Genomic DNA, 24,197 nt, shown 5'->3' on the forward strand with positions numbered 1-24,197 from the left:
ATGGTTGCTGTTCACAAGTGGATCTTTATAAACTTTCTTGCTGGTATATAGGAATGTTGTTGATTTCTGTATATTTAATTTGGAACAATCTTCAAAGGCTTAGAGGCCTGGGGGAAGCCTGGTCTCTCTGGGAAAAAGACAGGTGTTTGCTGAGAGGGAGATGGGGCAGTGTTTTCTGAGTTGGTGAGTGAGTACTCCTGCAGTTCAGGGGTCAGGAGGGGGTCACCAGTAATGGGGGCACTTAGGCAAGGAGAAACAACATCTGTAGCATGACCTCTGCCCGGCACTTGGTTAGTACATTTAGTACTTTGTATTACATTTACTTTTCCTGACAGCCTTGCTAGGTGGATAATGATACCCCCACTGTACAGATGAAGAAACTGAGGCCCAGGGCACTTACATGACTTTGGTGAACCTCATCTCTTAGCCTTCATACTTTCAGTGTCTCCCTGCTGCCATATCTATAAAACATTTTATTGACATATAATTCATATACCCTATAATTCAGCCATTTAAAATACACAGTTTAGTGGGTTTTAGTATATTCATAGATTTGCGCAGCTATCACCACAATCAAATTTTAGAACATTTGCTTACCTTCACCAAAGAAACCTTCACCGCTTCATCTCCATCTCACAATCCTTCAATGCCCCCTACCCTTATGTAAGCACTAATCTACCTTCTGCCTCTATATACTTGGCTAATCTGGACATTTCATATAAATGGTCTCATACAGTATATGGTCCTTTATGACTGACCTATTTCACTTAGCATAATGTTTTCAAGGTCCTTTGATATTGTAGCATATACTGGTACTTCATTTCTTTTTATTGCTAAACTTATTCCTTTTTATGGAGATACCACATTTTGCTTATCCATCCAGCAGTTGATGGACTTCTGGGCTGTTTCTATGCTTTGGCTGTTATGGATACTAGAGGCCCGATGATGAAAATTCATGCACTGGAGGGGGTGAAGGGTTCCTCAGCCTGGCCTATCCCTTCTCATAATCTGGGAGCCCTCAGGGGTGGGAAGTGACCTGGCGATCAGGGGAAGGTGACGCTACCATCACACCTCTGCTGCTGCCACTGCCAGCAGTGTAAGCCTCAGCCGGCCCTGGTTACCTGAGCCTTGGGTGGCCCTGAGCGGCTGGGCAGCCACCATCTGAGTTTGCCTGCAACCTGGACCTACCCTGGGTGGCTGAGGGGCTGAGGGGAATGGGGGACTCTGAAGGCAGGCATGTGGCACAGCTGGACCTGCCTGATGCCCTGGCGAGGCTGAGGGGACTGGGCACCGCCATCTTGTGGCTGCGGACATTGCCATATTTGTGAGGGCATGACAGTCAATTAGCATATTCCCTCTTTATCCTTAGATGGGATATCCTTTATCCTATGTAATGTGTTTTTGTGTGGACACCTGGTTCCATTTCTCTCGGGTGTACACGACAAGTGGAATTGCTGGCCATAGGTAATTCTTGAGGAACTGCCAGCGAGCCTGCACATAGCTTTCTTGCTGCCTCTTGTACAGGCTTTCTTACTATCAGAATGACAGGACTGGGAAGGTCACTGTCTGTGTGAATCTTTTTACAAAGAAGTAGACTGTTACCAAGTACTCATAAGACTGCAGCTTCACTGTGGAGTCTTTGACGGTTCCTCAGGGACTTGTGAACTTGGAGGGCCTCAAGGGCGTTGCCACAAATGCTGGTTGTCGCTGCCTGGCAGAACCCTGCCTTCCATATCCTGGCTAGTAGGCTGTGGTAAGGGAGAGGGTGTGAGGGAGGGACAAGTGGAATTAAGGGTGATGAAGTCTCCTAGAAGAGAGAGCAGCGTTTCAAGCCTGGCATAGCGGGGACAGATGGGAGAGCAAGGAGGTTGGGAGGGGAGACTGGGTCGGGTCCACATGGTTTGGGGCAAGTCCTCGGGCAGCTGTGGCTGCTAACTCTGGTCTGTCTCTGTTCTTTCTCTGCAGATCTGGCCGAGTGCAAGCTGGTTTCTTTCCCCATCGGCATCTACAAGGTCTTGCGGAATGTCACCGACCAGATCCACCTCATCACGCTGGCCAACAACGAGCTCAAGTCCCTCACCAGCAAGTTCATGACCACGTTCTGTCAGCTTCAAGGTAGGCCCTGGTCAACTCAGCTCAGAGGGGGGCATGGCCAGCCCTCGTCCTCAAGCTCTGACACTCTTGGGAGGGTAACAAGGGCCAGCCCCGTCAGCGGGACCTGGGAAGTCATTGCCATGGGGAGGCTTTGAGGATGGACCTGTGTCCTTCCTGAAGCTTAGAAACCTCTGTCATGTCTGCCTAGCTGGCCGTGAATCCGATTGGCTAATGGTCGAGGTGTGGGTCCTGGAGTGATTGTCTTATTCTGAACAGACTGGCTGGGTATTTGGGGTCTTGAGACCCAGACGTATTTCTTGGTAGACTTGAGCAAGCCCCCTCTGGTCCCCCAGTCGGTATTGTTCTCCTGTGCTGCTCTTCAGTTCAGGAGTGACAGGTTCCAGAATGTTGGTGTTTCCTCTGCTGGGCACACACAGAGCAAGTGGACGGGGGTGGGGGGTTTGGAGGGGCTCGGCAGGGAGGTGGGCAGGAGGCCAGCAGGTGGGTGTTATTGATTCTTTTGAAGTGGCTTCTCCAGAGGGACAGCAGGGTGCAGGTGCCACTGCAGTGCTTATCCCCTTTCCACAGAGCAGGCCCTCCATCCTTCTGCAGGAGTCCCGGGCCACTCAGCCCGCCTGGGATGGAGCTGCGACCTGGGCACATGGCGTGTGCTTTCTAAGTGGTGGAGCAGGAGAGCGGGGGAGAACACAAGAGGCATGACCCTCCTGCCTTCTAGAATTCTCTATCTGCTAGAAGCATGGGAAGGGTCTAAGAGCCTGTGTAGAGAAACAAGTTTGTAAAATGGAAACTGGGGAGCAGAGGGACTCGAGCAAGCGTATCTCATACAGCTGGTTTTAGACTTCCTAGGGAAACCACAGGAGGGAGCCACTGGCAGGGCCTGGAAAGGCCGCCAGCGAGGTGCAGACACAGGGGCAAGACAGTGGGCTTGGTCTGTGCAGTTGTTTCTGAGTGAAGCTCACAGGGCTCGTATCCTAATATGAGGAACCAGGGTCCATCACAGCCTAAACGTCCGGACGGATGACCAAACACCAGGCTAGGATCCCAGCCAGCTCAGTGGAAATCGATCCTGGGTCCTGGGTCCTGGGTCCCAGCCGCCCGTGGCAGTGGGAGGGAGCTATGGGCCCAGCTGTGGGAACAGAGCCATGCTGCTATTAGTCTGGCCTCTTGGTCCCTCCCCCGACCCGCAGGCTCTCAGGAACCAGAGCCATGCTGCGATCTGGGAATCTTGGTCCTTCCTCCCGCCCACAGGCTCCAGAGAACTGGAGCATTGCTACAATCGGACTGGCCTCTTGGTCCCCTCACCCCCACCCCAGCCCACAGGCCCAGGGAACCAGAGCCATGCTGTGATGGGACTGGACCCTCCCCGAGGGGTCCCAGATTGTGAGAGCATGCAGGCTGGGCTGAGAGACCTCCCCGAGTGCACGAATTTTCGTGCACTGGGCCTCTAGTTTTTACATAAAATAAAAGCGATCAAACACTAGATTTAGCCCGAGGGTCACTGGTTGGAGAATCCCCCATAAATATTAGAGCTCTTTCTATCCCCCTCATTTCAGGGGTGGCAAAGGAAGATCAGGGAGAGAAGGGATGTGCCTGGGGTCTCAGAGCAATACACCCTGGTTGCCCACCTCGCAGGCCAGGTGCCTCTCCAGGACACCTGCATGAGCTCACGGGTCCTCCAGAGCTGTCTCCAGCCCACTGGAATGGATGTTTGCTTTCCAGAGGGAGATGGAATGATGGACCATGGGTGGTGGGGGTGGGTGAGCCCCTGGAAGGCAGTCAGGCTTTGTTTGGGTGAGAGGAGTTCGTTTGTCCTTTTTCCTCCATTCACCCTGCCCTGTGCTCCTGCTGCGTTCCCGACCCGTGGGAGGGTCAGAGCAAAGGCCACCAGAGCAGGTCTCCCAGTGAAGGGGGACCACGACGGGTGTCAGAGAAATGTGCTTAGAGCCGTGCGCTCGTGCCTCCGCCCTGGAAATATAGTCATTACAATACCCTTTGGGTCAGAAGTCCGTCGAAGGGTACAGTTTGTACTCCCTCCTGTGCTGGCTGTGGCTCCTGATGCCCCCACACGCCTCGGATTACCAAGGATGGCTGTGTGCCCAGCAGGAAGGGACTGGAGCCGAGGACCAACCTGGCTCCCACAGAGATAGCTCTGAGCCCCAGCCGTTGCCATAGCTCCTCTTTCAAATACGAAAACCCTCACACCTCATGTGTGAAGAGGAGGCTTGAATAAGATTTTCTGGGCTCCTCAGAGCCTGCCAGTGTCCTGGCAAAGGAGGGGGCTGCTTGGGTGTTGAGGAAAGAGCCTCTGTGAACTCCCTGCCGCCAAGTTATCTCCTGTGGGCACCCTGGGGACTCTCTTCTGCAGGGCTCATGGCCCCTCAGAGCAAAGTCTTGTTATTTATTGATTTGCTTATTTGCATTTATTAGCCTGCTTGTTTATTTATCTGTGTATCTGTTTGTTTGTTTATTTATTTATCCTCATCCATTGATTTTTTTTTTTTTTTAGAGAGAGAGAGAGGAAGGGAGTGAGAGCGAGAGCGAGAGAGAGAGAAAGAGAGAGAGAGAGAGAAAGAAACATTAACGTGAAAGAGGCACATTGATTGGGGTTTGGAAATCAAATCTGCTACCCAAGTATGTGCTCTTGACCAGGAATCAAACTGGTGACTCTTCAGTGCACAGGCCAATGCTCTATCCACTGAGCAACACCAGCCAGGGCAGAGCAAGGTCATCTTTAAATGATTCCATCCCCTTTATGTCCTTCACCCATTTTATGACAAGAAAACGCAAGAAAGACCTGGGAAGGACAGTGGCAGAAATGAAAAAGTTAAGTTTTAGAGAGAGTGAAGGAGGGAGGGGGGAGAGAGGAACATCCACTGGTTTCCCCCTACACGTGGCCCAACTGGGAATCAAACCCACAACCCAAGAATGTGCTCTGATCAGGAATCGAAGCCACCACCTTTTGGTGGAGGAGTGGGAAAGCTTTCCAGTGGAGGAAGGGAAGGCTTCGGGTGAGCCCTGATTGGAGTCCATTGACCTGGGGACCCTGGAGGCAGGTCTGCTAGCCTGGGGCATCCTGTTTGATTGGTTAGGGTGTGTATTTGGCTTTCTCTGCTTGGTGCTAAGTTGGAAGTGGGGACAAAAGTTAAGGAAACTGTTAGCAATCAAGTCCTGGCCGTTGGGTCCAGTTGTTACAGAGGTATTGTTTGGTTTCTAGGATTGTTCATAAGGAGAGCAGCCTGACTTCCCACGAGTCTGACTTTCGGCAGACAGCTTCCTGAGCTGTCACTGTTGGGATGGGTTAGTTTCCTGGGCAGGTTGTGGGTCAGAGTTCTGTTCTTATAGTTGGCCTGGCCATTGCCTGTGTGTGTACATTCCGTTTCTCACAGCCTGTCTTTCAGCGAACTTCAGCAGTTCCTCAGCGCCTGTTCTGCGCCCGGCCATGGGCATGAACGGGTGAGGAATAGCAGGAGAGCCCACGTTCAATGGGTGCACGCTGAGGGTTTTACGTATGTTATCTCATCCAGCCCTCGTAGCACCCGGTATTTGAGAAGGCTAAGAAAACTGAGACCTAGGTTCGCTTGCTCGGACCCAGCCCCGGACTGGGGCGCAGCTTCACCATGGAGGAGGCAGACCGAATCCTCATCCACGCCCTGCGCCAGGCCGGCGCGGCAGTTCCTCCGGAAGTGCAGACCCTGCGAGCCTTCACCCCTGAGCTGGCTGTAGAAGCCGTTGTCTGCTGCCTGCGTGTGATCAGTCCTGCGGTGGGCTCCCGCCTCAGCCCCCTGCTGCCTCTCGCCATGTCTGCCCGTTTCCACCTGGCCGTGAGCCTGGCTCAGGCCTGCATGGACCTGGGCTATCCTTCGGATCTTGGCTATCAGAACTTCCTCTATCCCAGTGAGCCCGACCTCCGGGACCTGCTTCTCTTCTTGGCTGAGCGTCTACCTGCCGACGCCTCCGAGGACGCAGACCAGCCTGCGGGTGACCCAGCGATCCTCCTCCGGGCCATCGGGAGCCAAATTCGGGACCAGCTGTCCCTGCCCTGGGTCCCACCCCTTCTTCGCACCCCTAAGCTGCAGCATCTCCAGGGCTCGGCCCCCCGGAGTCCTTTCCATGCCCATAAGCTGGTCGTGCCTGAATTGAGTTCCACAGGAGAGCCCCGGGAGTTCCAGGCAAGTTCCTTGCTACTGCCAGCCCCCACGCAGGTGCCTCGGCCTGCCGGGAGAGTGGCCTCACTCCTCGAATGCCATGCCATCCAGCTCTGCCAGCACACAGCCCGGGACCACCCTGAGGACAAGGACTGGGTCCATCGGGCATCCTGCCTCCCCACGCAGGAAGAGAGGCGGGCTCAGCTGCAGCGGCTGCAGAAGCACCTGGCTGAGCATCTGCGTCAGGCCTGGGGCCAGCTGGGGCCGCCCTCACAAACCCAAGACTTGGGAGAGCTGCTGCAGGCCTGGGGTGCTAGGACCACGACTGGTGCGCCCAAGGGCTCCCACTTCACACATTCAGAGAAGTTCACCTTCCATCGGGAGCCTGAGGCCCAGCTGGCCCAGTCAGATGTGCCAGCCACCTCCCGGTGGCCTGAACCAGACACGTGGGCAGCTCAGGAGCAGGAGCTGGAGGCTCTTCGGGGGCTGCTGAATGGAATGAACCATAACATTGAAGAGGTTGAAGCCAACATGAATACGCTGGGAATCGGCCTGGTGCAGATGGAGACCTGGTGTCGGCAGACGGAGCTCAGCACAGCCGAGAGGGAGCAGGTCCTGCACCTGAAGCGCCGGGCAGTGCAGCTGCTGCCAGACGGGGCTGCCAACCTTGCCAAGCTACAGCTCGTGGTACAGAGTAGTGCCCAGCGGGTCGTCCACTTGGCGGGCCAGTGGGAAAAGCACCGGGCCCCGCTCCTTGCTGAGTACCGCCACCTCCGAGAGCTCCAGGTTTGCAGAGAGCTGGAATCCTCTCGACGGCTGGCAGAGATTCAGGAGCTGCACCGGAGTGTTGGGGCCGCTGCTGAGGAGGCCCGCAAGAAGGAGGAGATCTATAAGCAGCTGGTGTCCAAGCTGGAGACCCTGCCCAGAGATGTGTCCCGGCTGGCCTATACCCAGCGCATCCTGGAGATTGTGGGTAACATCCAGAAGCAGAAGGAAGACATCACTAAGGTCTTGTCTGACACAAAGCAGCTTCAGAAGGAAGTCCACTCCCTGTCTGGAAAGCTGGACCGGACATTTATGGTGACTGATGAGCTTGTGTTCAAGGATGCCAAGAAGGACGATGCTGTGCGGAAGGCCTACAAGTACCTCGCTGCCTCGCATGAGAACTGCAGCCAGCTTCTCCAGACCATTGAGGACGTGGGCACCCTCCTGCGGGAGGTCCGAGACCTGGAGGAGCTGATCGAGACTGAGATGGGCAAGAAGACCCTTAGCAACCTGGAGAAGATCCAAGAGGACTACCGGGCCCTTCGCCAGGAGAACGCAGGCCTCCAGGGGCAGCTCCATGAGACCTGAGGGGCCCCTGCAGAGGTCTCCCCCACCCCCGGCATCAATAGGGCTTTGAAGTGTTGGAGGCGATGGCCAAGCACTTGCCCTAGCTGTTCCCCTGGGCTTGCTGTCCAGTCCCTCCTGCTGGGGTGACTCCTGTCCACCTGACCCCAATCCTTACCTAGGGTGAACAGCCAGAGACTGGGAGCTTGGCTGAAGTTTACTGGGGGTTGGGGCCTTGGATCCCAAATAAATGAGGGACTCTGTCAAAAAGAAAGAAAACTGAGACCTCGAGCTGGTCCTCGAGGGGCTCCTGGTCTCTCAGAGGTGTCGGGTGTGTCAGCAGACAGCCGCCTTACTGTGTGAGGGGTGACGCAGTAGACGGTTGCTCAGCCCTATGTTCTTCCCCCACTTCCTTCTTTGCTTCCGCCCACTACGTTACTTTTCTCTGGCTGCTGGCACTTAGCAGATGGAAGGGGATAGAAGGGGTACAGGCCTGGGAAAGTGAGGAGGACATTGAAGCTTTGCTGCAAGCAGTTGGGCTCTGACGTCTTGATTTTAGTCTGGGATCAGGCAGATCTGCCCTGATGGGTTCTCTCAGCATAGCCCACCACTGAGATAGCAGGTCTAGGAGAGTCCATCTCACTGAATTATCCACAGGGCTATCCATCTCACTGAGTTATCCAGTTGCCGATGATCAAGAGTCCCTACCTGATGCTGAGGCGGTTGTAAGGCTGTGACCTTCTGCATTGGGTTTTGCTGTCAGCCCACAAGGGCATCTGGAGTTACCTGGCTGAGCTCAGTGGGGAAAAGGCCAAGCTGTTCATGACCCCTGCATGTGTGCTTGCAGACAGGGGTTCAGCCCTCCCTCACAGAGAATTAGAAGAACCCAAGTGCCATGGCCTTCAGCATACTTTGGATAGAATCCGAGATGGGACTCCCAAGGCCAGCAGGCGAGAGCATTTTCAGAGAGCGTGGTGTACAACATGAAGTCATCGGGCACGGCCTGACCCTGAGCCCGGGGCCCACAGGGGAAGAGCAAGCTTGCCTGTGGTCAGGCTGAACCAGGACCCACCAGATAAGAGGCTGGGTCATTGGGTGTGGAATGCACAGGCCCCGAGTTCGAGTCTGGTTCTGGAGTGTGACGCCTTCCGCTTCCCCGTAGATCCGTGCTCCATGCTGACCTTGGCTCTCTGACCCCCGGCTGCAGTTAGGCACAGCCTTTGGGGAGCCCCAGCAGGAGAGCAGAGGGAGAGTGGCTAGAAAGGTCAGTGTGTTTATTCTCCTGGCCACCTCCCTGTGAGGTCCACCTCGGGCTAGCTGTGCCCCTTGTCCGGAGGTCACTTTTCTCAAGGCAGCTTCCACATGACTCTCTCTTTCCGGCTGGTGACAGCTCCCTGCTCGTAACCCTGTGTTACTGCAGGATCCCTTGAAATTCCACTATAGCCTCTCACACCTTTGGAAATACTTTCTGTTGCAAATAAACTCTCCTTGAGTTAATTTGAGTGTGCCAGCTCTTTCCAGTGGGGGCAGCTCCTCCTCCAGACCGTCGACTGATGCTCTCTGTAACTTATTAGCTCGGTAATCACAGGCAGGGTATTTAACTGCTCTGTGCCTCAGTTTCCTCTTGGGACAGTGGAATAATACTGGTAACAGTCTTTACCCCTTGTGAAGATTGAACATGTCGTCTCATGCACTGCCCTGAGGCTAGCTGCATCCCAGGCGCTGTCCACCGCAGTACCTGGACAGCGCTACCCACTGAGCTGGTGAATGAATGACCTCCTGCCATGTGGCCAGCAGAATAATGACCCTCCCAAAGATATCCACATTCTTGGAACCTGTGACTATGTACCTTTCATGGCAAGAGAGACTTTGCAGATGTGATTAAGTCAAGGACCTTAAGACCAGGTGATATCCAGGTGAGTGGGTCCAGTGTCATCACAGGGTCCTCAGGAGGAGGCAGGAGGGCTAGAGTCAGAGAAGTTGATGTTACAGCTGCAACAGAGACTATATGATGTTCCAATCCTCCAGAGGCTGGAGAAGTCAAGGAACAGATTCTTCGCTAGACCCTCCAAAAAGTACACAGCTCTGCTGACACTGTCTCCTTTTACAGGTGAGGAAACTGGGGCAGAGAGCGTGTAAATAACTTGCTCAAGGTCACACAGCGAAAAAGAAGGGGTTGGGACTGCGGCTCCAGATCCACAGAGCTCCTTTATAACTGCTAATAGGATTAGAGAATATGCAACTTGCCTTTTGTTTGTTAATCCTCAACTGAGGACATTTTTCCATTGATTTTTAGAGAGAGGAAGGGAAGGGGGAAAGACAGAGAGAGAGAGAGAAACATCAGTGTGAGTGAGACATACCGATTGGTTGCCTTCCACACGCGTCCCAGCCCAGACCAGGGATCGAGCCTGCAACTGAGGTACGTGCCCTTGAGCAGAATAAAACTCAGGACCCTTCAGTCCGAGGGCCAGTGCTCTAGCCACTGGGTCAAACCAGCCAGGTCATTACTTGCCTTCCTTACTTATCAGTACATTTTAGAAATTGGTTCGTGTTGGGACAGTGACCACTGCCTTACTCTTACTCTTTTCATGGGGGCAGAATGGTCAGTGCGGCATTTTGGTTTGCTGCAGACGCAGGTAGAACAGTTTTCTCACCCCTTCCCTCTGTCCACCTGAGGAGAGCGTGTGGCTTTTGGAAACTCCCCTTCTGTCTCCTTGCCCCTGTGTCCCCCATGGGCAGCAGCTGGCTTTGTGCGGAGCATGCGCCGTTTGAAGGACACTTTTTGCCACAGCACACTGGCTGGCCCTGCCCTGCACCGGGGCCCTTGCAGGCAGCAACACGATTGCTTATCAATGTGGGTGCGGCACCCAAGGCCCTAACTGATCCTCCGTGGACAGGTAATTTTGGAGTTTGTCGCATCCCCTGGCTACCTGGCTCCATGGTACAGCCTGCCAGCCTCATCGGTTCCTGAAGGAATCAGTAGGCCTCATTTCTCCTCGGGGGTCAGTCTTCCGAGTCAGGCTTGGCAGCTGTTCAAGATAAGGAGGATGCGGAAGTAAGAGGAAGAACTTGGGGGAGGGGAGGTCCATTTAACGGACACCCGAAACCACAGTTTAAAGAGAGAGTAAATAAGGGACTATCGTAAGGGACTCAGGTTGGGGACGGTGTTGGGAGAGGATGGAGGAGGGTCTTCTCCCAAGACCCTGTGGGTCTGGAAGGCTGGCTGTTCAGCTCTGAACCTTGGTGTAAGAGCAGGAAGAAACATCTGGAGGCCCCTCAGGCCACCCCCTGGGTCCAGAACACCTCAGCCCTCTCTTCCAGAGAGATGGTAGCAAGATCCTGGGCATTGTTGTGACCCCAACAATGAAAAAGAAGGGGTGAGAAGCAAAGCTAGATGTGTCTGCAACCATTCTTAGTTGGCAGCTCAGCACATCAGCCCATCAGGTGGCTAGGCTCTTGGCCACATTTTTTGTTCTTTCTCTGAAATGGGAACAAGAGAGAAAACCTCAGGTACCTCGGTGAGGTGACATAAAGTCCCAGGAGTTAGTTAAGACGGGGACTTTAACAGGGATGGGGGCATCTCTCCCAGGGAACCACCTTTTTTGCCTTTCCCAAGTCCATGGCTTGCTTTCCCCTCAAAACCTGCCAGGCTTATCACGAACAAGTCTGCACTCATAAGTTTCTGACAACTTAGAAGAAATGGACCAGTTCCTTAAAAACCACAAACTACCAAAACTCAAGCAAGATGAAGTATCCAATCAGAATAGCCCTATAGCCATCAAATAAATTGAATTCATAACTACAATGACCCTAAAAAGAGAAATCTCTAGACGCAGATGATTTTACTAGAGAAGTCTAGCAAAATCTTAAACAAGAACTAACATCAGTTTTTACATAGTCTCTTCCATAAAATAGAGGGCACACTTTCCAACCCATGCTACACAGCCAGTATTGCCTTTATTTCAAATCCAGATATGAACAAGACAAAAATAAAATAAAAATAAAACTACAGACCACTATCTCACATTAATTAAGACACAAAAAATTCTCAGAGAAATATTAACAATCAAGCCCAGCAGTGCCTGAAATGAATTATATGCCATGACCAAGTGGTAATTATCCATTTTTTTCAAATGTGCAAAGCTGGCTCAACATTTGAAAGTCAGCCAGTTATCTGTCATATATATATAGCAGAGAAAAAGCATTTGACAAACTCCAACACCCATTTATGATTAAAAACACACAAAAACAACTCGACAAACTAGAAACACAGGAGAAGTACCTCAGTGTGGTAAAGAACATCTATAAAAATCCCACAGCTAACATCAGACTTGATGATGACACGCTTTACCTGTAAAATTCGGACAGGCAAAGATGTCTTCTCATTTTGAAAGTTCTAAACACTGCAATAAGATAAGAAAAAACAATTAAGGCATATAGATGGGAAATGAAGAAATAAAACTCTATTTGTGATATAATTGTATACATAGAAAACCCCAAGGAATCTACAAAACAAACTAAACAACCCCTAGCTCAGCAAGTTCCTAGGATATAAGATCAACATAAATTCTTAAAGAAGGTCATGCACACTCATCCTCGGAATGGCTTTTCTCCCTGAGATAAATCCATAATCTTCCCAAGATTGCTGGATAACTTGGTTCCAGCCTCATTTCTACCACTTTCCCCCCGTCTCTCCCCTCTGTATGAGTTAATGATGGACTCTGTGAAAGTAAACACTGCAGGGGAAGGGGACAGAAAAGATGGGAGAAGATCCTACGTTCGATAGGGAGACATTTAAGCAAAGACACAAATGAAGTGACGTAGCAGAGCATTCTAGAAAGAGGGAACCACAGGTGCCAAGACCCCAAGGCAGCAGCATGCTCGGAGTGTTTGAGGAAATGCCGTCTGGCAAAGGCAAGTTCAGGAAGCACTGGACTCGGTGTGCTCCAGCATCCCTTCCAACGCTGACCTTGGAATGGTGACCTGGACGGGGATGTTTTCTGGGTTACGGCGTGGCTAAGGGCCTGGCTGCTGGAGGGGTTCTGGGTTTGTGTGGCTCTGCTGATGAGCCTTGTGTTCACGATGTCCTTGAAAGGGGAACGAGAGGCAGGCAGGTCCCCTGCGTTGTCTGTTTTCCTCTCGTCATCACTTACCAGGTATTTGCTGAGTAGGGAACAAAGATGAGTCAGAGACAGCCCCCATCAAATGAAAGGCAGCTTGGCGGAGCCGGGTGCCTGCAGTGGGGCTGACACTCAGGTGGGTGGTCCAGAGGGCCCTCAGGCAGGGCTCTGTTCAAACGAACCCTGGAACGGCTGTTGGGACCACAGAGCCCTTTATCTCCCACAGCCCCAGCTGACCCTGGAGGATGCAGAGGGACAAGTGGGCTGACTATATAACTGGTTGGCCCAGAGCGAAATGAAAATGTAGGACCCTGTTCACAAGCAGGAGGAAGTACTGGCAAAGGAACATAAAAAGACTTTATTTATTTACTTATTTATTTATTTATTTATTTATTGCCTCTGTGGCCACTCTCTTAGTGTGTCATGGTGATTTTCATGTGCTGTTTAATGCCCTTCCAAGTCAGGAAGCTATTGGAACTTTAAATTATTGGTATGAATTTTATACATTCTTTATATTGTACCATGCCAGTTTTAAATGCAATGTCAGAGCATTTGACTCATATGGGATCATCAAATTATGCCATTTGGATTTCGTGGCTTGTTTTCAGGGGCTCCTCAAATGGCCAGAAGGAAACTTCAGCCAGACGCAGGACGGATGGAAGGAGGAAGGCAGGAAGTGCGGACGCTCCCAAGTACCTAGGGTACCCCCGACTCCCACAATGAAGGGCACACGGGCATGTACCCTTGGGCCTGGCAGTTCATACCACATGCAAAACCACCCCACTTCACCCTGGCCAGAGGCAGGACCTGGCGAGGTCCAGCCAGGTATCCCAAGAATCTTGAAACCCCTGCTCAGCATATGCTCAGTGCCTGAGGCCAGGGTGAGCGAGAGGTTTTCTCCTGTAAGACCAGGCCTCCAGCTGCTGCCTATCGGACCCTTTGGTGCTGCCCGCCCCAGCACAAGGAGTACCAGGGGACAGCTGCCACCATGCTGTACCCCAAGACACCATGGGCACGTGTGCCGACTGACCCTCCCTGTGCCCAGGACCCTTCCAGGGACAGAGGGCTGCTCCAGTTGCAGGAAAGGGGTGAAGAGGGGGAGCCCAGCATGTCTTGGGGCCTGGGGGCAAGAGAGCTGGCTGCCAAGAACCCATCCTGGGGAGCTGGTGGGAGTCAGGACCTGGTGTGTGAGCTGATACTCCATGGCCTCACTCTACTTACAAAACACAGTTTCAAGGATAAAATTATTAAGGCTTTGTTGGTCCACGCAGACCCAGGGAAAAATCCTGAGACTGGAAATCTACCTTCATAAGCAGAAGGCCAGGAAAGACCAAAGCAGGAGGCTGGCCACTCCAGTCTGGTAGTTAATTAAGGGAAACTTATCTACGAGGCATGTCTTAGGCGGCTGCTAGACTGAATGGATCCCAAAGAATTCTGGGGAGTAAAGCAGGGGAACAGTTGCAGGTACTAGCTGATGAATGCTGCCAGGTACGGGGAATTGCTGCACGGGCTGGACCAGGTCAAGACAGCAAACTGTTCCAGGAACCAGCACATAACAGGAGGCAAGGGACCGATGCTGATTTGTGTCAGAGTGAACATCCGTTATGATGAGACAGCTCCCAGAGGGGTTTGCAGAAAGCAACTGCTGTTCTGGCCCGGGTCCGGCCTGCAGGGAGTGGTCACGTCACGGGACAGCCTCTCACCACAGACTTTCACGGCGGCAGCACAGAACTTTCCGCCACAAGTGCCGAGCCCATGCGAACCTGGGCCCTGTGTGACCGTGCTGGTCACAGGCCCATGAAGCCAGCCTCGGGGAGAAGGGCTGAGGCCCTTCTTCATCACTTGGAATTTCTGAGCCTCAGTTCCTCTTTGCCAGATGGTGGGAAGGCTCACCTGTCAGATAATAAAGGAGAGACTCTATAAGGTCACTTGGGGACGGAGCCTGGGAAACCAGCAGAACTCCAGGCCCTTGTGGGTGCTCTCATGGTGGTTCTGCAGCTCTGTCCCCCCCATTCTCCTGCTGTCCACTGGCTTCCTCTGCTTCCCTCGGTTCCTCCCTCATGTTTACTGAGCACCTACTGTGTGCCAGACGTGCAAAGCCCTGCATACACGCAGTCTTCACAGCAGCCCTAGGCTGTGATGATAACAGAAGCACGTATGAATGCGTACCCTGTGCTGGGCACCGAGCCAAGTGCTTTTCCCGTGTTCACAGATGTAACCCTCCAACAACCTTATGAGACAGGGACTGCTAGTCCCTTCCTACAGGTGAGGAAGCAGACCTAATGTGCTTAGATAACGGAGTGAACAAGTTGTAGGTGGCACAGTTGGGTGTGAACTCAGGCAGTGGGGGCCCCAGGTGCAGCATATTTAGGCCCTTATCTCCCACCATGGCTCTGGGTTTCTGCCTCTCACCCCTTCTCCTTGCTCCTCGCCCCTGTGGACACCCAGCTTCTCTGTAGAACACAGCGCTTCAGCCTGCACCACCCCAGCCAGCCTTGGGCAGGTCCCCAGCAGAGGGACTCCCACCAGCCCTGCTCACCTCCTCACCCTGGCCCCTGCGGGTAGCTGGCCAGCTTTTGGAGTAGCGGCTCTAGAAGCAGGAGCCCATCCATACTCTCGTCAGCTGCGGGAGTGAGGAGCCCCGGGCTGCTCATCCTGTCCTTTCCCATCAAGGCCTGGAGTGGAGGCCTGGTCTGAGGGAGGAGCCATCGTGTCCTGACCGCCCTCTAGGCTTTGGAATGTCGGGAGAGCCTTCCATTCCAAAGCCAAAAGCAGGGAGCCCAGCTGGAAATGACCTCTGGCCAGCGGTGGGAGTTACCCCTCCTCTTGCATAAACAAGCATGGAATGGACACCATTAGTGTCCTTTTGACCTGGGGCGTCCTTGCTGCCTTCCTGGCCCGGGCAGCTGGCAGCGGCTCTAGGCTGCTTTCCTCACCCTCCGTTCTCTTCCTCCCCCACGTGGCAGAGCTCCGCCTGGAAGGGAACTTCCTGCACCGCCTCCCCAATGAGGTCAGTGCCCTGCAGCACCTCAAGGCCATCGACCTGTCTCGGAACCAGTTCCACGATTTCCCTGAGCAGCTCACCACCCTGCCCGCGCTGGAGACCATCAATCTGGAGGAGAACGAGATTGTGGGTGAGTGGACACCGCCCCGTCCCCCGCCCCCCTCAGCACCGTCTTCCTCCAACTCCCTTTCCTGAGTGAAGCTCATGGGCTCAAGGGGCTCCAGGCGTGGGGCTGTGGAGTCACGTTTTCAGAGCCTGGAGGGCAGCGCGGGGCTTTCTGGCCTGCGATGGCTGAGCACAGGGCACCGGACCCCCAAAGGGAACCATCATGAGACCTTGCCACCTGCCAGGGGCCTGGTGGGATACTTGCTGTCACCTGACAGGTGGAAGGCCTCAGTATTCTCCACGGAGAGGCCTGCACTAGCTGGGCCTCCCTGGGGCCACAAGCTGTCCCCCTGGCAGCTCTCTGCCATCCGAGGCTGCCCCTGAGACCCATCAGCTCGGGACTTCTATGCATTTACTTTTCCCTGAGTCCCTGGCTCGCCCTTCCTGGTCTCCACCGTTAGAACGCAGGGGCCACTGGGAAACAGGTTTGGAACCCCCTCTCTGCCGTCCCCCAGTCCAAGGCTGCCTGTCCCTGTCTCTGTCCAGAGTGCTGGAGAACAGCCCCCATGCTGGGAATGTCAGAGCTCAGCCTTGCAAGGACCTATTCAGGGTATAAGGCTCTTAGGAACATAGACTCGGGTCTGGACATGGATTTAGGCTTTGGGGAAATGTCCCTTCGCTCACCAGCTGCCATTTTTTAATTGAGCCTCTTGCTCTGTGCCAGGCACTGTGCTGGAGGCAGAGATGGACTAAGTGTCCTCCTGTTCTCATGGGGCTTGTGGCTGGTCAGTCACACCCGCTGATACTCAGTGAGCATTGAACTGTGCTCTTGTGTAAACCTCCCCGTAACTTTATGAGGCAGATACTGTTACTCTCCCCGGGTGAAGACACTGAGGCACGGGGATGTTCAGTAACTTGGCCAAGGTCATGGCACGCCAAGCGGTCTTGCTTCATAATCCCAGTTACTCAGGACAGTGCTTTGCATAAGGAGAGAATCTGTTTGCACATGGCCATAGGGAGATAGAAAGCCACAAGCCACATAGTGGTTGTAAGGAAACTTTCTCGGGGTGGAGCGGACAGTGCATGGTAGTGAGGTGGGACCTCCCAAGCCAGGTAGGCAGTCAGCCCTGCTCCTGACAGCTTACCTCGTGCACCAGAGCAGGGGGCATCGCCCTGGAGGGAAGTACTGGAAGATCGGAGGTGCTCGAATTGGATGTACATTCACATTGTTCGAGGAGCTTTACAAAAACCCTGTGCCAAGACCACACCCCTGCCAGTGAAATCAGAATCTCTGGCGGTGGGTTTGGGGCTTGATGGGTTTTGAAACTCCCTAGATGATTCCAGGGTGCAGATGAGATGGAACCACCCACCAACAATCCCATTCTATCCCTGAAGAGGCTGTAACCTCCCTTTTCCTCCTCCTCCCAATGACTGTCTGGGTTGTGTGTGTGTGTGTGTGTGTGTGTACATCAGGAGTGCTCACAGTTGGCCCAGAGCAGGTCTGCCTCAGACCAGCCTGTAGTGTGTGGGTTCTCGACTTCACGTAGGAAAGGTTTCACAGTATGAGTCCAGGTGGGTTTGAGAATATGTTTATTAAAGCTGGGGACAGACAGTGAAATGAAGGAAGGACTTAGGATAAAAGAAACAACAGAGGAGCCCTAGCTGGTCTGGCTCAGTGGATAGAGCTTCAGCCTTTAGACTGAAGGGTTTCCAGTTCGATTCTGGTCAAGAGCATGTATCTCGGTTGCAGGCTCAATCCCCAGCCCTGTTGGGGTGCCTGCAGGAGGCAACCAATTGATGTGTCTCTCTGTCTTCCCCCTCTCTCCCACTCTTTCTAAAAATCAATGGAAAAACTCAATGGAAAAAATCAATGGAAAAAATGTCCTCAGGTGAGGATTAACAAAAAAACAAATAAACAAACAAACATAAGAAACAGTAGGGGAGAGGCTAAGTGGTGCTCTGCTCTGGCTCTCTGGAGGCATTATAGGAGAGAAGTGAGCCACAGCAGGGCTCAGGTAGCTCCCTGGGAAGTCAGAGAAAAAGGGGCCTTGGAGACAGGATCAGGATGTGAGCCTGGGTTGAGCTGCCGCTGCCCACTGCTCTCCTGGTTGCAAGTCTCTTGGGGACCCGTAGAGCTTAGGAAGAAATAAAACGTTCTTGCTTGGGAAGGAGCATGGGTGTGCCCTAGAGTGAGCCTGCACTGAGTCTTTGTCTTAAGGGATTTTCATCTTTTATGTTTCTGCTGGCGAGAATCGTAGGGGAGGGTTACAGCAGAGTATTCATCAGCTTTCAAGATGAGTTTTTTTAATATGCTGATGCATCAAAAGGAGCGCATAGGGGAGTTTTGGATTGTTCTTTGGTCTGTTTTGCTGTTATCGTAGGTCTGTCTGGCTTCAATGTGGTTTTTGCTATTTGCTCCCCAGCTTCCTCTGTCCTTGGTTTTAGCAGGCACACGTGGCATTAAATGGGTCTTTGTTCTCTGTTGTCCCAGGCCAGGTGATGTGGGCTGTGCATTCCCTGGTCAGGGAGGAGGGCAGGCACCATTTGCTCTCAGTGTCCTTGTTGGGGAGATAAGGTCTCAGGATTCACAGGCCTGCTGCAAGCTGCCCGAACGGTTTGGCCTTGTCTAATTTTCTTGTCTCGGTTTCCCCATTCTCTTGCCCAGGCATTTTCCTAGCGTCTTACTGTCCTGCCACATGTGGTTTACCTCCCTCCCTCAGGTTCCTCTTTCCACTGATCCCTGGGCCCAGGGCGCACAGATCCCCTCTCCTGGTTGTCCTTCAGCACAGCCTGCTCACTAGGCATTTTCAGAAGGATCTTTATCTGGGGGAGCAGAGCCATAGTAAATGGGCTAGTTCCCAAAGGAGCCATGTATGCTAAAGTGACCAGATCGTCCCGCTTTTGGCGGGACAGTCTGATTTTTAACAATTTTTCTCGCGTCCCGTGGCATTTTAAGAAAGTCCCGATTTTTGGAAAGAATCTTTCCAATCTTTCCAAAAATCGGGACTTTCTTAAAACGCCGCAGGCCGTGGGAAAAATTGTTGAAAATCGAGACTGCCCCGCCAAAAGTGGGATGATCTGGTCACCTTAATTTATGCCCAAGAACCCTGGTGTGAGTGGAGAGGAGCTGGCCTGCGCTCCGGCACCGGGTACTCGGGAGCCTGCAGTCCTGCCCGGTGGGTGGCAGCTCGGCTCACCAGTGGGGAGCTGGAGGCACGCTCTCAGGTTCAGGGACCTCGCCTTCGACTCATTTTGTTTCCCCAGATCGGTTTCTTGGCAGGGCCCTCTCTAACTCGTTCCCACCTGGTGGTTATTTGGGAGCTGTTCTTTTTACTTATTTATTTTTTAGAGAGATAATTTTTTTAAAATATATTTTTATTGATTTTAGAGAAAAAGGGAAAGAGAAATAGAGATATCAATAATGAGAGAGAATTATTGACCGGCTCCCTCCTGCACACCCCTTACAAGGGATCAAGCCCACAACCTAGGCATGTGCCCTTGAACGGAATCAAACCCGGGACTCTTCAGTCCGCAGGCCAAAGCTCTATCCACTGAGCCAAACCAAGTAGGGCTAGGAGCTTTTCTGCTTACCTTCCCAATTGTAAGGGAGGTCTTCTTTCTCAGACGATGATCTTAAATGAGCAGGAAGAGTGATAAAGTTGGGATCGGCTCCTACTGGCTGCCAGTAAATCTGGGACAAATTGAGCACCAAGATAACGAAATACAATAATGAATTGTAAGAAACAGGAGTCCCTATTGGTAATAAATGGATAGATGGGAGAGAAGGGAAGGCCCTTGTTTGGAGTAATGCTGAGGGGCTGCTGGAGTTGGAAAGTCATAATTTTGTAACCACCATGCAGAGCAGAGCAGGCAAGAATCCGCCGTGGGTGTTGAATCTAGGGGCATGGGTGCTAAGTGTGGGTGAGGGGCAGCATGTCTGCGTGCTCTTAAAGAGCGTCTCCACATTTGGTTTCTCCATCATCTGTTGGGAACACTTGGATCCTGTGAATAGTGCTGCTGTGTACATATGTGACTGCGTATTTGAGGACCTGTTTGCAATGATCTCAGTCCTACTCAGAAGTGGAATTGCTGGGATAAATGGAAGTCAAATAAAGTTCAACTTTATTTTTAGGATGCTTTTCTGCATGCAGGGCTGGGTGCCAGGAGCCCATGTGCAGTGGGTGATGGAGAGCTGCTCCCACCGCGTATCAGCGTCTTTCTGTTCCATCCTCTTTCTTGGCCCTGGCCCCCTAACCTATCCCTCTCTCCCCACCAGACGTGCCCGTGGAGAAGCTAGCTGCCATGCCCGCCTTGCGCAGCGTCAACCTCCGCTTCAACCCGCTGAACGCCGAGGTGCGCGTCATCGCCCCGCCACTCATCAAGTTTGACATGCTCATGTCTCCGGAGGGCACGCTGGCCCCCCCGCCGTAGGCCTCCCTCCTCGTGCCCACCCAGAAGGGACAGAAGCCGCTTGGCCTGGCACCCTGAGGGGAGGGAGCCCCAAGGGCCCGTGGGAGGCCAAGCTTGGAGGGCTGGGGATGGGTGGGCCCAACAGCGTGTGGGAGGGGGTGCCTCGGTCCAGGATAGGTAGCTTAGAGCGGTAGAGGGTCCTGGAATGCCCAGAGGAGGAGGCGAGGTGGGGGCTAGAGCCAGGACTCTCGGCATTCGTAGCCTCTGTGTGAACTTGTGCAGGCCCCCCACCCTCTCTGAGACTTACAATTTCAGGGAAAGGGCTAGCGGCCGTGGGTCTCTGCCTCCTTGGGCTCCTTGGAGGCCTTTTAGGGGACACGCGCCTCCCAGTCTTCGAATCCTCGGTGTCTTCTGAGCTCGCAGCTGAGCTTCGCCGAGCATTTCCTGGGCCCCTGTGGGTGGAGGCCTTGCTTCTAGTGCTGAGAGCCAGTCGCTGCCCTGAGATGAACAGAAGACCACCTGTATCTATTTATTGCTTCCTGAGAACCAGCCCTTCTCTGTGCCCCATCCTGAGCCCTGTGGACCCCTAGATCAGCAGGAGCCTGAGCCGGAAGTTGTGGGAAAGCTGCAGAGAGAGTGCGGACGCTGCACCAGGGCTGACAATGTTTACACAGGAGCCCAGGGCCATCAGGCGGGGGAACTGGGGAGTAGATCAAGTTGGCTCCATCCTTCCTCATCCTTACTCCAGAAGTTGGCTCCATCCTTCCTCCAACCTTACTCCAGAAGTTGCTGGAGTGACCAGCTGTGCCTGGCACCACCCCTTGAGCTACAGGAGAGTGTCCCAGAGAGAAAGAAAGCCATTGGCTGCCTTGTCATCGGTTCACCTGGAGGCAGGCGGCACTATGGACCATTGGATTGCAGCCGGCCAGCCCCTGGTCACCACTCAAAGCCCTGATAACCTCGTCATTTCCAGGCTCTGAGCCTGGAGCCTGGCCAGGCAATAGGGTGACCTGCCATCCACGTCTGCTCGGGGCTTTCTGTGCTCACCTGAGGACAGGCCACAGGGACAACCGGTGGCTCCGCCAGGTGAGGCCTGGGCTCTGGCTTCCTGTGACAGTACCCGTGGTGTGGAGAACCCCTGACCTCTTGATCCTGCAGGTGTCTACCTCCCACCTTCTCATCTGTGGAGCAAGCAGATCAGAGCCCATCTGGTCTGGACTTTTGTCAGAGTCTGTGGGAGATGCCTGAGTCCCCAGGACTTGGGGCAAACCAGGCCACCCAAATCCTACTTCCGTGGGCCAGTGGCCACCCTGCCACGCTCAGAGCACTGACCCTTTCTAAGAATGTTCCCATCACTTTCCCCTCCCCCTTCCCCTTCCCCAGCCTGGAGGCTGCCCTGCCCAGGCCTCCTGTCTCTTGGTGAGAAGCTGGCAGGTTGGGAGATTGTAGGCCTGTCACCACGCACTCAGGACTCAGTGTCCCAGGAGGTGCCCGTTCCCTCTGCTCATCTCCCAGGCCTGGTGGGTCAGGCTCTAGGAAGAGGGTTTTCAGGGTGAGGAGGCCAGACAAGATCTCCAGGGCTAGGAGTTCAGCCGGGGACAAGTGAGGGCTGCAGGTTGCAGTCCAGCCCAGCCTGGCCGGGCCCCACTCACCGTGTCTTTGTTGAAGAAGGGGTGTATTTGCCTGATACACAAAAAGGCAGTGTATGGCCAGAACCTGCACCTCAGTGTGGTCCGCATCAGCACCTCTGGGAGCTTGTTAGAGACACGGACCCGAGGCCCAATCCCGGACCTCTGGGATCAGGGCCCACACTCCAGCTCCCCAGGGATCCCCACAAGCACTTTACTGTTTAAGAAGCCTGGCCTGGGGAGGGCCTGGGAGTGAACGGTGGTGGAATTGCTCAGCTTTCCCCCAACACCAAGTCTCTGCCCATCCCCCTCCCAAGGCAGCCCTTCACTCCCACCAGGCCACTCCCATGAAAGGAGTGACCTGGGGTCCCCAGGTGATGAGGGTTGGATTTACCCAGCCCCCTGGCTTTCCTTTCTGGTTTCCCCGAATGCCAAGCTGCTCCTTCCCCAGGTCCTCATCTCAGGCCTTTCAGAGGGGCTGCTTCTGGAAGCTGCGTCCTACTCTGCTTGGAGAGCATGCCCTGGCCTCTCTGGGAAAGCGGGGCAGCAGAGAAGCCCCGGATCAGAGCACAGTGTGAGCCCTTAGCTTCAGTCTGCAATAAAGAATGCATTGGATTCACCTGCCTGGTTGGCGTTTGATTCATTCTCACCTCAGGCCCCACAGCCTGGGTGCCAAACCTGCCCACCGGAGAAGAGGCGGGGCTGCCCTTCTGGCCGAAAGCTAGACCGAGGTGACACCTAGCAGAGGGGCCCGGGTGCAGCCAGCAGGAATTGACGCATGCCCCAGAGCTGTGCTGCTGCAGAGCAGCTAATTGTCAGCCCTGGGGAGACCCATATCCCTGGGGACGGATAAAGGAACCCGTTGTCCCCCAATTTTTCCCTAACCGCTGCCAGAAATTACACCCTTGGCAATTCATTCAGGGTCCATGTTCTCAAAGAAAGGTCTGAACCAGCAGCACTGACACCAGCGAGCTGGTAAGACAGGCGAAGTCCCAGCCCAGATCCCCAGAGCAGACAGGCGGGCCCAGCGCTCCAGGTGTCCTGGTGTAAGTTAGAAAGCGCTCCTGGGTTCAAGGTTCAATCAGGTTTTTTCTAAATCTGAAAGGCCAGCCCTTCAGCGTTTGCCGGAGTTTTAGGCCAGACACTCCATTATTTTCACTTAATGGACACATAGTGCTGGGGTACCCGGAGTGTCTGAGTGTGTTGGAATCATTCATTTAATCCTTATAACAACCCTGCCAGCTCTGTGAGTGGACACACGCCCCCCCCCCTTTTCTGCCTGAGGGGTGAAGGGGATGCACGGGACAGCCTGGCCAAGGTCGGCCATTAGCCGGCTGCCCCCCAAGAGCTGCCCACCTTCCCAAGAGGCTTCACCACCTTCCCAAAGACACGTTCTTCCTAATACTGTGGAGGCGACCCGAACTCCACCCTGAGCCAGAAGCCCTCGCCATCGCATGCCCCACCCCACCCCTGGCCAGAACTGCAGCTCCTCAGCGTGCCCCCCCCGCCCCCGAGGAAAAAACCCCTCTGGCTCTCTAAAGCAGAGATGGAGGACCTCCTTCCTGCCAAGGCCATTGGATATTTACATCGCTCTTGGGCCATACAACGTGATCAACTTAAAACTTAGCCTGCTATAATTGGTCAAACATTTAATTAACTCGCCCCTAATGCCTTGGCAGGGCCCGACCAAATGATCTGGAGGGCCAGACTTTCCCCACCCCTGCTCTAGAGGGAAAGGTAAACTGTCAGTGAGAACGTTCTGGCCGAACCTCTCCTGTTTTACAGATGGTTGGAGTGACCTGAAGGCATGCAGGGAGCTCCTGGCAGAGCCCACACAAATGCCCAGGCTTCCTGGCTCCCGCTGCAGGGCCCTCTGCGAGTCTCGGTGATCGGTGATCGGTGATCGGAGCTTATCTGCTTAGCGCTCCTGGCCTCCCCTTGACCTGCTGCCCTACTTGTTCCCTGGGTGTGTCAGCCATTAGATCCCCCCTGCCGTTTAGCAGCACAGATGACAGCACTGATGGCCTTCCTTGGGGAGAGCTCTAATGACCATTTCAAAGCACTTTGCAGGCAGTGTTCTGCAGAGGCTGGCTGAGGAAGGGAGGGGTACCGCCTCGCTCCCAGGCAGGGACCTACCCTAGTCTAGACCTCAGCCTCTGCAGCCTCCTGGCCTCGCTCTTCAAGGGGACAGCCCTCCTCTCCTACCCCGCCATCACCGAAGAAATGCTGAGAACTCTGCTGGCCATCTGCTTCCCAGAGACCTTATTGCCACCAGGCTGAGGGCCCCTTACATTTCCCTGTGGCTTCTGGGCCTTTTCTAAATGGTGGCTATGCCTTCCTC

At 53.9% G+C, this 24,197-nt stretch overlaps 2 protein-coding genes across 8 annotated transcripts in view; both read left to right on the forward strand.

Annotated features, from left to right (window-relative positions):
• LRRC20 (leucine rich repeat containing 20) overlaps window positions 1-22,475 on the forward strand; it is a 57,800-nt gene extending 35,325 nt beyond the window's left edge. For all 7 annotated transcript variants that reach the window (XM_036438243.2, XM_036438238.2, XM_036438240.2 and 4 more), the window contains 3 exons: window positions 1,966-2,115; window positions 15,676-15,843; window positions 20,095-22,475. In XM_036438243.2, coding sequence (XP_036294136.1) covers window positions 1,966-2,115; window positions 15,676-15,843; window positions 20,095-20,249 — 473 coding nt within the window. In that variant the 3' untranslated portion in view covers window positions 20,250-22,475. The remainder of the gene's footprint in view (window positions 1-1,965; window positions 2,116-15,675; window positions 15,844-20,094) is intronic.
• LOC118719146 (coiled-coil domain-containing protein 22-like) lies at window positions 1,979-7,863 on the forward strand. Its single transcript, XM_036438235.2, has 2 exons — window positions 1,979-2,115; window positions 5,640-7,863. Exon 2 carries the CDS (start codon window positions 5,733-5,735, stop codon window positions 7,611-7,613), a length of 1,881 nt encoding a protein of 626 aa, XP_036294128.1. The 5' UTR covers window positions 1,979-2,115; window positions 5,640-5,732; the 3' UTR covers window positions 7,614-7,863.
• Window positions 22,476-24,197: the final 1,722 nt, after the last annotated feature.

This window comes from Pipistrellus kuhlii, unplaced genomic scaffold (genome assembly GCF_014108245.1).
Source record: "Pipistrellus kuhlii isolate mPipKuh1 unplaced genomic scaffold, mPipKuh1.p scaffold_m20_p_15, whole genome shotgun sequence".
Taxonomy (NCBI): domain Eukaryota; kingdom Metazoa; phylum Chordata; class Mammalia; order Chiroptera; family Vespertilionidae; genus Pipistrellus; species Pipistrellus kuhlii.

Coding starts and splice junctions, on each gene's coding strand:
- LOC118719146 (XM_036438235.2), top strand. CDS start 5,733: ATGGAGGAGGCAGACCGAATCCTCATCCACGCCCTGCGCCAGGCCGGC.